The sequence below is a fragment of the Ananas comosus genome, linkage group 4 (genome assembly GCF_001540865.1).
Source record: "Ananas comosus cultivar F153 linkage group 4, ASM154086v1, whole genome shotgun sequence".
Classification (NCBI taxonomy): Eukaryota; Viridiplantae; Streptophyta; class Magnoliopsida; order Poales; family Bromeliaceae; genus Ananas; species Ananas comosus.
The window spans coordinates 12,303,484-12,316,388 of record NC_033624.1 but is presented as its reverse complement, the minus strand read 5'-3'; the positions used below and the strand labels follow the sequence as shown (position 1 = coordinate 12,316,388).

At 37.1% G+C, this 12,905-nt stretch overlaps 2 protein-coding genes across 2 annotated transcripts; both read left to right on the top strand.

Moving 5' to 3' along the window:
- LOC109709112 (putative disease resistance protein RGA3) lies at nucleotides 666-4,159 on the top strand. Its single transcript, XM_020231182.1, has one exon. It carries the CDS (start codon nucleotides 708-710, stop codon nucleotides 3,939-3,941), a length of 3,234 nt encoding a protein of 1,077 aa, XP_020086771.1. The 5' UTR covers nucleotides 666-707; the 3' UTR covers nucleotides 3,942-4,159.
- LOC109709111 (putative disease resistance protein RGA3) lies at nucleotides 9,111-12,559 on the top strand. Its single transcript, XM_020231181.1, has one exon. It carries the CDS (start codon nucleotides 9,133-9,135, stop codon nucleotides 12,238-12,240), a length of 3,108 nt encoding a protein of 1,035 aa, XP_020086770.1. The 5' UTR covers nucleotides 9,111-9,132; the 3' UTR covers nucleotides 12,241-12,559.

The following is a 12,905-nucleotide window of genomic DNA, read 5'->3' as shown; positions in this document are numbered from 1 at the left end:
ATATCATATTTTAAATTTTAAAATTTTAAAATTTTAAATTATTTTGAAATTTAAAAATTTTAATTTTATTCAAATTTAAATTTAGATTTTATATTATTTTAAAATAAAATTTAACAAAAATATTAATTTATGCAAATATCAAAAAAAATATTGCCAAACAGCTTTTCAAAATCACTTCAGAAAAAACACTTTTATCTAAATTCAGCCAAACACTCTACAGCTTTTAACCAAAATCACTTCTTCAAACCAAAATCACTTTTTCAGAAATCACTTTTTCAGAAACTAGGCCACACAGGCCCATAGTATTAAAGAAAGTCATCATCAAAATATTGCAGAAAGAGTACGCCGGTTGATTTGGTCAACCTGAGAATGACCTTTGCCCTCCCTTTTATTTTTCTTGCAAGAATGATGATGTTGCGCCTTCCATTTTTCTTCTTTAATTATGTATGACTTTTTATTTTCTCAGGCCAATCACCCACGGACATGCTAGGATCCACAAGTCAAAGTCTTTTTCACAGCACAAAATTCGTCTCCTCTGTTCCTTTTGTTTAGTCCTGTTCTTCTACCGTGTACGTTCATTCATTCGGCAGATATTTATGCATCTTAATGTCATTCAATTTGACTATTGTAGTTTTATATATTACACTAAAACAGGTACATTTTAATTGATCGATTGATACGAAAAGAAAAGAATCATCAAAGAGAAAATGGCAGACGTAGTGGCTTCGGACGTCCTGAACTCACTGCTGGACAGACTGAGGGACCGAATCACAAACGAGTTTGGTCAGCTAATGGACGTCGGCACTGAGCTGAAGAAGCTGGCGGGCACCCTCTCCGCCATCCGCGACGTGCTCGAGGATGCGGAGGGGAGGCAAGTGCAGGAGAGAGCTCTCAGAGGGTGGCTACGACGCCTCAAAGATGTGGCCTACGATATTGACGATCTGCTGGACGAGGACTTGGCCAAGAACCGGAAGAGGAGTTTAACCGATCCGGAAAGCAGTACTACTAGCTGGATGATGGGAACGGTGAGTAACCTGTTATCATTACCTAGCTCAATTATTTCTCAGTTAAAGATTGGTAGGGAGATTAGAGAGATTAGGGAGAGACTAGATGAGCTTGCAGAGGAGAGATCTAAGTTTCATTTGCAAGAGAGATCTGTAGTAACATGCTGTAGGCAAGAGAATGTGGGGAGAGAAGAAACTAGCTCTTTCGTAATTGAATCGGAATTTTACGGTAGGGATGAAGATAAGAAAAAGATCATCAAATTTCTTGTGGACACATCTGGAGGTGATCTCGGGATCATAGCAATTGTTGGGATGGGAGGGCTCGGTAAGACGACACTCGCACAAATAGTTTACAATGATCAACAAATAAGCGATCACTTTGAGAAGAGAATATGGGTGTGTGTTTCGGATGATTTTGACCATAAAAGGCTTGTTAGATCAATAATCGAGCATACAACGGGAAAAGCGTGTGATCTCACAAGCATGGCAGCGATGCAGTCTAAGCTAAAACAGGAGCTTGAGAAAAAGAGATTTTTGCTCGTGCTGGATGATGTATGGAATGAAAATTACGAGAAATGGGACATATTTAGGACTTTGTTAACTATTGGTGCCACTGCAAGTAAAGTTATAGTGACCACCCGTAGTGTCAAAATTGCCTCACTAATGGCCACGGTAGACCCACACTTTTTGAAGACTTTATCCGAGGATGATTGTTGGTTGTTGTTTGAGAGAAGAGCATTTGGGATAGGTGCTTCTGTGAAGACCGCAAACTTAGTTACCATTGGAAAGGAGATTGTGAAAAAATGTGGCGGTGTCCCACTGGCAGCGAAGGTTTTAGGTAGCTTGATGCGCTCTAAGAGAAGGGAAAGTGAGTGGCTGGCTGTTCGGGATAATGAAAGTTGGAAGTTAGAAGAGAATGGGATTTTACCAGCTCTAAGGTTGAGTTATAATCATTTGCCGTCGCACTTGAAGCAATGCTTTGCGTATTGCTCCATATTTCCAAAGGATACAGTTATAATAGCTAAGGACTTGATCCAACTTTGGATTGCTGAAGGATTTGTTCGGTCACTCACCGAGAGTGTTGAATTGGAAGACGTGGGTTACCAATACATCGAAGAGCTATTATCGAAATCACTTTTCGAGGAACCTAGGCATATGATAGGTGCCGTCGTTATACATGATCTTGTTCATAATCTCGCTCAATTTGTTTCAGGTGAAGAATGTTCAAGCATCGTCAAAGCTGTCAATAAGAGAGACATATATCCTGTAACACGCTATTCATCATTTATCTACTCAATAGAGATAATACCATCGGTTTTAGAGATCCTCAATAAAGCCAAAAAGTTGAGAACCTTATACTTCCTCAAATCACATCCTTTTGTGCAGATAGGAAGGGCAGATATGATGCAGAAGATTCTTCAAACTGTTTTCTCTAGTATGAAGCTTCTAAGAGCACTTTATCTTAAATACTACCCCATCAAAGAATTGCCCAATTCAATTAGTAACCTTAGACACCTAAGGTATCTCAATTTGTCAAGCACAAACCTTGAAACACTGCCACAATCTATTGGTTTCCTACATAATCTACAAGTTTTGAGCCTGCAAGGATGTCGATTTTTAAAAGAATTACCAGACTCCATTGGTAATCTCTCCAATATACTAACACTGAATCTTGAATACTGCACAAGCTTTATTTCCCTACCAGCTTCCATTGGTCATTTAAAGAGTTTGCAAACCTTAAACCTCGCATATACTAGAATAAAAAAGCTGCCTGAAAGCGTACGTTGCCTCTCAAATCTTCGATCAATTAATCTAACAGGCTGTTTCTTTGTACGCGAGTTGCCGGAGAACAAGGAGAACGCGGAAGGCCTCACATGTTTTCACACAGGTCATTGCCATAAATTAACGCGCATGCCCGCTGGACTTACACAGCCAAGCTACTTTCGAGAACTACTGCTCTTTGATCTTTGTGAAAAAAGCGAGTGCGGCCTCAAGGAGCTCAGCAGACTTAATCATCAAGGCATCCTATTGATTACTGGCCTGGAAAATGTGAAGAATTTCCAGCAGGCTCGAGAGGCTAACTTAATAGAAATGGATGGCCTTAATATACTATCATTAACATGGGAGCTAGGTACTTACAAGAAGCATATGGAAGCATGCATGCACACTGACGTCGAAGGAAGAAGCAGGCAAGGTTTGATCAATGCACTTACGGTAGCCGAAGAAGTCCTTGACGGCCTCAAACCGCATGAAAATTTGACCATATTGAGGATATTTCGCTACCCAGGCAAAATTTTTCCGAAATGGTTGGAGTCAAGTCTTCCAAATCTTGTTCATCTTTACGTATTTTCTTGTTTCAGATGTGAGACCCTCCCAAGAATAAGTCAGTTGCATAACCTTGAGATCCTTTATCTCGAGAAGCTTCCTGCCGTCAAGTCTCTTCCACCGCTCGGGCAGTTGCCTGCTCTTAAAGTCCTGCATCTCGTTGCTCTCCTAGCAGTCAAGAGCCTGGGCTCAGAGTTCTACGGTACAGGTGATGGTGCATTCCCAGTATTGGAGAAGTTGAGACTTGAACACATGCCCGAGTTGGAGGAGTGGTGTGCAGCGTCAGCTGCACAACAACGATCATTTCCTCGTCTGTCCGAGTTGATGCTGCTAGACTGCCCAAAATTGAAAGAACTGCCCTCGTCTTTTCCGTCCGTCGAGCAGCTGTATTTGTGCGCTAATAGTGAGCTGCTGCTGTCTTCTCTCCCACGTGGCGCATTTCCAAGTCTCAAGATTGTGCACTTGGCAAATTCCTATGACCCTGCTCGACCATCTGTTCCACGATTTCTCGTGGAGCGCTTAACATATGTAAAATGTCTGGACTTCCACTGGTGGGATCCCATGGACGATGATGATCTAGACTTCATCAGATGCATTTCGGAACTCCCGTAGCCTTATGTTTTGGAATACTGCACTGCTTACATTCGTCTCAAGAAAAAACAAAAAAAAAAAGAAGAAATGGCAATCAATACAATGACCATAAAAGAAATTAGAAAATGTGTTGATGTTTGAACGGTCATAACGTTTATTCTTCTGCAAGTTTGTATTTTATGACTTTGTATTTAGTAAATTTGTTTTAGTGGGTACTTTTCTAATACCAGTCCAATCATTGCTCGTTATATATATAGTGTTATATTAATTATATCCGATTATATGAAATGTTCGGCCAAAAAAAAAAAAAAAAAAAAAAAAACTGTTGCAGTTTCGCCTGCAAAGTAATTTTCTTCTCCTGCAAATAAAACCATTAAAATCACTTATGTATTCTACTATTTTCTTTATCCAATTTAAATTCAAATATAATAAGTTATCCAATTATCTTGGCCTTTTTGAGATATATGAATTTTTAGAGCAAATAGATAATTGATATTGTTGAATATTAATATTAAAAATACTGTTATAGGGTAGTTTTTAAGTTTTTAAAGAAAAAAAAATATTTTATAATATTTTTTGATTAAACAGGGGTATACCCTATTTTAACAAAGTCAGAACTGAGAGTATAGGAGCAGTCTAGTAAGGCGAAAAAACAGAACGGCAAGAACAGCATGGGTTGATCGCAATCAAGATCTAGGAGCAGGAACCCAGAAACCAAAAAAACCAAAAATCAAAATCAAAGCCCCAAAAAACCCCAAAAAGCGCACACTCCTAGATGCTGTCCATGTCCCCGAGTGCGGCTTTCCATGATCGCACCGTGCAGAGAATGTTTTGGCTCCGGAAGGTAGGCTGCTTGAGTTGATCTTCGAATAGTCTCTTATTTCGTTCATTCCATAATTCCCAGCATGAAGCCGTGAAGAGGAGGTCGAAATGGTCCTTGAATTGGCCAGAGAGTAGATTTCTAGCTCTGCTCCAGCGGTCGGCTAACTCAGCAGCGTAGTCAGACGTCAACATTTGGAGCAGCAGCGGTCGGCGAAGCAGTCGGTTCCAAAGTGACTTGGCGTAAGGGCATAGGAAGAACAAGTGGTTGAGTGTCTCTACCTCCCTGCAACAGAGAGGGCATATTGAGGGGCCGTGCCAGCCCCGCTTTGCAAGAAATTCGGCCGTGAGAAGTCTGTTTCGTGCAGCTAGCCAAATGAACAATTTGATTCTAAGAGGGATTTTAAGACGCCAGAGGAAAACAGTTTTTGAAGCATTGACTCCATCAAACATAAGGAAATTGTATGCGCTTCGAACGGTAAACGTACCGGAGTTCAACCAGCGCCATGAGGGGGTGTCATCCTCAGCCGATAAAGTGACGTTGTGGATCAATATCTCAAGTCGGTGTAGTTCGTCTTGTTCATGGATTCCAAGTGGTACAGAATGACCCAAGTTTGGTCGCGCAGCGAAACGTCGAAACCAGGTTGCGACAGCGAGGTGTTTGTGATGCGCGGCAGCATACAAGTGAGGGAAACGGTATCTCGGTGCGACGTCGCCACACCATCGCGCATTCCAGAATATTTTATAATATTTAACTTAATATCAAAACAGTAAATTCTAAATTCAAGTCAAATTCAATTTTTTATTGTGCAAAGAAAGCAATCAATTTCACCATACAAAGAAAGTGCCAAACTGAAAGCAAGCCATCATAAATAATTAATTTTTAAATTTTAAATTTATATATAAATTTTAATTTGAAAATATGAGAACTTTTGTAGGGATAATATATAAAAATTAAACTTTGTAGAAATATATTTATTATTCACTATATTTACAGGGATCTGTACGAAATTAATTCCTAATTAAGTATGAAATATAATATATAATAATATATATTTAATACTATAAAATAAATTATTATATATTTATAAATACAATATTCTATAATACTATATTTATATTAAAAATAAAATACAATTTTTAATATGTATATATAAAAGAAAAAGAGTGGGGGAGAGAAATAGGTTCACGGTGGACCTCTCTCTTACGGTCCAGGAGGTCGACTGTACTTCGTGCCCACTTCCCCTCCCACGCCGCGTTTTCTTCCGACGAGGTTTTCATTTTTCTCTTGGTTTAGAGCGGAAAACAAAAACCCCCCTTTTTCACCATACATGTAAAAAAAAAAATTTACGCGCAAATAAATATTGGAATTCTACTTTTCAATTAAAAATTTCTTTTCGAGGTTATTTTATATGGAATCAAACAAATAGAATGTTTATTTCATCGAAATTGAACTTTGAGTTGAAGTGGAGTTCAGTTAAAACTACTTCTTTTTCGTTGTTTATTTCGTAGTTATTAAAATAAAATTTTATTAGTTCTATTGTTTGTTTGGTAGAAAGTGTATGATATAAGACTATAATTTATATATAAATAATAAATAATTTAATAAATAAAATAATATAATTATATTTTATGTAATTAAAATTTAATTTAAAATAACTAAATTATTTTTTTATACATAAATTATAGTAATACTAAAATAAAATTAATGTAAAAAAAATTAATACTTAATTAATAAATTTTTATCTATTTTAATTTTACAAACTAAATAACGAAAATATTAAAACTTAACTAATCAATTTTTATCATATTTTAAATATGCCAACTAAATAAAAGAGTAATAAGTATCATAATTAAATATTTTTAAATATAATTGTTTTTACCTAGTATATTATTTTTTTTTTATATTTTCTTCATATATTTTTACCGTAATTAATTTTGACCCACGATGGGTCGAAATCAATTACGTCGTTTCAGATTAACTCGAATTTCGATCGTATATGTTTTAAGACGAACCAAATAATAAAAATAATCTTTTATAGCGAAGACGATTTCTCCCCTCTTCACTTCCACTCCATTTCCACCGGACAAACATTTAACTAAGAAATTTCTTAGAAATTGAAAAATAAAACCGCTCATTTAATTCACACTAAAATAATTGGTCAAATAGCAAAAAGGCCCATTGGATTTTACGTCGTGTCTCGTTTACCCTCTGCATTAAATATTATATTAATGCCCCTTGCACTTTATAATTGTCTTTAATGGATCCTATTATTAGGATTACTATTGAATTTAGCTGTAAATTCAGCTGTGAAACTATACAAAAATGAGTTTGCAGAATAAATTTCTTATAAAAAGGGCAATAGAATTATATAAATTGAATAAAATTATTTAATGCACTATTAATTTTGGTAGTATTAGAAAATTATATAGAAGATCTCTTTTATTTAAATTATTTATATATATTTTAAGTTTTGAATTAATAAATATCTAAGTACCAAAGAAAGGGGCAGGGGTGGTGGTATTAGGGATGCCAATTGGTGGGACTTGGGACTGGTTTTCCAAAATTCAAATCTGAACTGCACAGCAAAAATCGAAACCTGGAGACAAATCTGAAGCAGTCGAATTTTAAAACTCTATAACCAAAACCGAAAACCCGACAAAAAATCAAAATCCAAAACCAAACATGATAATCCAAACCCGAAAGCGACTATATCTCTCTATCAAATTTCAAAACATATCATTTGAAATTTTCAAAGCACAAATTTAAATTTTTATATATTATATATTATAAAATTGGTTTGTGTTTGGAACCTGGTAGGGCGCAGATAAAAATCATACCTCAAATCGAATTAGTCGAATTTTATTTTTTATATCCATCCATAAATGAAATCATACCAGTTTAATATTGGTTAACCACCTTGTGATTCGAACTTATATAAAATTCCGAGTTTTCGTAACCTTACCATGGTATAGATATAAATGTGTGTTTAGAAATTAGTAAATTCTTTATACACTTTATTTTGGAGTGTATGATATATACCCACCGATCTAATGGGTGAGATTATTTTATTTATTAAATTATATAACAAATAAAATAGTTTACTCTATTAGATAAATGGGATATATGATATAAATCCCTTTTTGGGTTTATGGGTGGCATTACTCTTATAAATTTTGTTCTCACATTCCCGCCCAAATTTGCTGGTCACACGACACGTGCGAGAGTTTTTGCTCTTCTTTTGCAAGAAATGGACTGAAAGTTACGAAAGGAATGGCAGAAGCGGGAGTGTTTGAAATCTGAATGAATAGGACAATTATTATTGTTGGCTCTACAGTAATGAGGAAGTCTACTGTGTCACACTTATACTACATTATTAATAATTAGCTAAACACATCTTCCTTTTTTAGAGAAAAATATAATAAAAATATTTTTCTAATAATGACAATGGGACGGATGAACCCAAAGGGAGCTATATGACTGGTTAGGGATGCCATATCACCAGCAATATTATATTTAAAATTTTTTCCCACAGTAACTAAGAATAATTAAGCTGCTCCGGAAAAACAAAGAATGTATGGAGATCCCATGTACTCAACTATAGGCCATTCTTAATTTTCCCTGGTTTTTCGAATCAAATAACTTTAATCAAACAAATTCAAAAGTTTATTAACTTTACTAATAATTTATTAAATTTAATAACTTATACCATTTGATAGCAAGTAAAGTTAAATTAATTAATTGCCAATATTAATTGAACTATTAAATTTAACAAAGATTTTAAATTTAACAAAAGAAAAAAAATTTTAAAAAATATTAGAAGTCGAAAGAGTGTCAAACAAAAAAAAACAAAAGTTTGGAGTTGAGAGGTCAATGCTAAAATGTTCTACAGTTGAGGAGTCCACACACATTTTTACCCTCGTCAGAGCACATCCAAATACAATTACTGTTGTTCTAACTTATATCAGAATATTTCTTATTTTTGAAATGATAAGAGTTATTTTCTAAAACTTTGGTTTTGGAACCACGGACAGAGTCTTAGAGAAAGTCCAAATCAAAATATTGCAGAAATAGTACGCAAGTAGAAAAGGTCAACATGAGAATGATATTTGGCCTTTCGCCTCCCATTTCTGACTTTGTATATCCTCACGCCAATCACCCACCAACATTCAAGGATCCTCCAGTCAAAGTCTTTTTCACTGCAAAAAATTGGTCATCCTCTGCACCTTTCGTTTAGTCCTGTTCTTCTACCGCGGACGTTCATTCATTCGTCAGATATTTAATCATCTTAACGTCATTCAACATAACTATTGCAGTTTTATATATTGCATTGAAACAGATAATTTTTAATTGATTGATTGATACGAAAAGAAAAGAATCATCAAAGAGAAAATGGCAAACGTAGTGGCTTCGGACATCCTAAACTCAATGCTGGACAGACTGAGAGACCGAATCACAAATGAGTTTTGTCAGCTAATGGACGTCGGCGCCGAGATGAAGAAGATGGAGGGCACCCTCTCCGCCATCCGCGACGTGCTCGAGGATGCGGAGGGGAGGCAAGTGCAGGAGAGAGCTCTCAGAGGGTGGCTGCGACGCCTCAAAGATGTGGCCTATGATATCGACGATCTGCTGGATGAGGACTTCGCCAAGAACCGGAAGAGGAGTTTAACTGATCCGGAAAGCAGTACTACTAGCTGGATGAAGGAAACGGTAAGTAAAGTGCTATCATTTCCTACCTCAATTATTTCTCAATTAAAGATTGGTAGGGAGATTAGAGAGATTAGGGAGAGACTAGATGAGCTTGCGGAGGAGAGATCTAAGTTTCATTTGCAAGAGAGATCTGTAGTAACATGCTGTAGGCAAGAGAATGTGGGGAGAGAAGAAACTAGCTCTTTCGTAATTGAATCGGAATTTTACGGTAGGGATGAAGATAAGAAAAAGATCATCAAATTTCTTGTGGACACATCTGGTGGTGATCTGGGGATCATAGCAATTGTTGGGATGGGAGGGCTCGGTAAGACGACACTTGCACAAATAGTTTACAATGATCAACAAATAAGCGATCACTTTGAGAAGAGAATATGGGTGTGTGTTTCGGATGATTTTGACCATAAAAGGCTTGCCAGATCAATAATAGAGCATACAACAGGAAAAGCTTGCGATCTCACAAGTATGGCAGCGATGCAGTCTAAGCTAAAACAGGAGCTTGAGAAAAAGAGATTTTTGCTTGTGCTGGATGATGTATGGAATGAAAATTGCGAGAAATGGGACATATTTAGGACTTTGCTAACTATTGGTGCCACCGCAACTAAAGTTATAGTGACCGGTCGTAGTAGTAGAGTTGCCTTACTAATGGCCACGGTAGAGCCACACTTTTTGAAGACTTTATCCGAGGATGATTGTTGGTTGTTGTTTGAGAGAAGAGCATTTGGGATAGGTGCTAATGAGAAGACCGCAAACTTAGTTACCATTGGAAAGGAGATTGTGAAAAAATGTGGCGGTGTCCCGCTCGCAGCGAAGGTTTTAGGTAGCTTGATGCGCTCTAAGAGAAGGGAAAGTGAGTGGCTGGCTGTTCGAAACAATGAAAGTTGGAAGTTAGAAGAGAATGGGATTTTACCAGCTCTAAGGTTGAGTTATAATCATTTGCCGTCGCACTTGAAACAATGTTTTGCATATTGCTCCATATTTCCAAAGGATACCATTATAATAGCTAAGGACCTGATCCAACTTTGGATTGCTGAAGGATTTGTTCGGTCACTCACCGAGAGCGTGGAATTGGAAGATGTGGGTTACCAATATATCGAAGAGCTATTATCGAGATCACTTTTTGAGGAACCTACGCATATGATAGGTGCCGTTGTGATACATGACCTTGTTCATGATCTTGCTCAATTTGTTTCAGGTGAAGAATGTTCAAGCATCGCCAAAGCTGTCAACAGAAGAGATATATATCCTTCGACACGTTATTCATCATTTATATGCACAATAGAGATAATACCATCGGTTTTAGAGATTCTCAATAAAGCCAAAAAGTTGAGAACCTTTTACTTCCTCAAATCACATCCTTTTATGCAGATAGGAAAGGAAGATATGATGCTGAAGATTCTTCAAACTGTTTTCTCTAGTATGAAGCTTCTAAGAGCACTTTATCTTAAATACTACCCAATCAAAGAATTGCCAAATTCAATTAGTAATCTTAGACACCTAAGGTATCTCAATTTGTCATACACAAACCTTGAAACACTGCCACAATCTATTGGTTTCTTGCAGAATCTGCAAGTTTTGGACTTGCAAGGATGTCGATTTTTAAAAGAATTACCAGACTCCATTGGTAATCTCTCCAATCTACTAACACTGAATCTTGAATGTTGCACAAGCTTTGTCTCCCTACCAAATTCCGTTGGTCTTTTAAAGAGTTTGCAAACCTTAAACCTCACATCTACCAGAATAAAAAAGTTGCCCGAAAGCATATGTTGCCTCTCAGATCTTCGATCAATTAATCTAAGACATTGTTACTTTCTACGCGAGCTCCCGGAGAACAAGAAAAACACGGAAAGCCTCACATGTCTTTGCACGAGTCATTGCCATAAATTAACGCGCATGCCAGCTAGACTTGCACAGGGAAGCTATTTTCGAGAACTACTGCTCTTTGACCTTTGCGAAAAGAGCGAATGTGGCCTCAAGGAGCTCAACAGACTTAACCTTGAAGGCGTCCTAGGCATTACTAGCCTAGAAAATGTGAAGAATTTTCAGCAGGCTAGAGAGGCTAACTTAATAGAAATGGATGGTCTTCACTCACTAGGGTTGGCATGGGACCTGGATACTTACAAGAAGCAGATGGAAGCTTGCGTGCGCACTGACGTAGAAGGAAGAAGCAGACAAGGTCTGATCAATGCACTTGCGGTAGCCGAACAAGTCCTCGACGGCCTCCGACCGCATGAAAATTTGACCCTACTTAAGATATGTCGCTACCCGGGCAAAAATTTTCCAAAATGGTTGGAGTCCAGTCTTCCAAATCTTGTTGAGCTTTACTTATCTTCTTGTTTCAGATGTGAGACCCTCCCAAGAACAAGTCAATTGCATAACCTTGAGATCCTTTATCTAGAGAAGCTTCCTGCCGTCAAGTCTCTTCTGCCGCTCGGCCAGTTGCCTGCTCTTAAAGTCCTGCATCTCGTTGCTCTCCTAGCAGTCAAGAGCCTGGGCTCAGAGTTCTACGGTACAGGTGATGGTGCATTCCCAGTATTGGAGAGATTGAAACTAGAACACATGCCAGAGTTGGAGGAGTGGTGTGAAGCATCAGCTGCGCAACAATCTTTTCCTCGTCTGTCCGAGTTGTGGCTACTAGACTGCCCAAAACTGAAAGAACTGCCCTCGCCTTTTCCGTCAGTCGAGCAGCTTTATTTGTGCGCTAATAGTGAGCTGCTGCTATCTTCTCTCCCACACGGCGCATTTCCGAATCTCAAGATTGTGCACTTGGCAAATTCCTATGACTCTGCTTGACCATCTGTTCCACGAATTCTCGCGGAGCGCTTAACATACGTAAAATGTCTAGACTTCTACTGGTCGGATCCCATGGACGATGATGATCTAGACTTCATCAGATACGCTGCGGAACTCCCATAGCCTTTTGTTTTGGAATATTGCACTACTAATTACATTCGTCTCAAGTGGAAGAAAAAAAAAAAATTGGCAATCAATACAATGGCCAAAATTAAGAAAATGTGTTGATGTTTGCTGGTCATATTGTTTACTCTTCTGCAAGTTTGTGTTTTATGACTTTGTATTTAGTAAATTTGTTTTAGTGGGTACTTTTCTAATACCAATCCAATCATTGCTTGTTATCTATAGTATTATATTAATAAATTATATCCGATTATATGAAATGTGCGGCCAACTTGAAAAAAAAAAAAAAACTCTTCCTGTTTCGCTTGAATCGTAATTTTCTTCATTGGCAAATAAAACCATTAAATTCAGGTAGGAGGCAGTTTGATTTCACGTAAAACTATGAAACAAAAATTTGAATAGAAAAATTTTTTGAAGAAAAGCACTATAACAAAACTAGGTTATAGCGACACATTTTAAAAACACTTTTGTACAAGTGTCCCATATATATTCAATTTTTTTTAAAAAAAATAATCAAAGCCCAAATATCCATTCAGCATTAA

What these genes read in the sequence shown, in the direction of transcription:
- LOC109709112 (XM_020231182.1), top strand. Translation starts at nt 708, where the DNA reads ATGGCAGACGTAGTGGCTTCGGACGTCCTGAACTCACTGCTGGACAGA.
- LOC109709111 (XM_020231181.1), top strand. Translation starts at nt 9,133, where the DNA reads ATGGCAAACGTAGTGGCTTCGGACATCCTAAACTCAATGCTGGACAGA.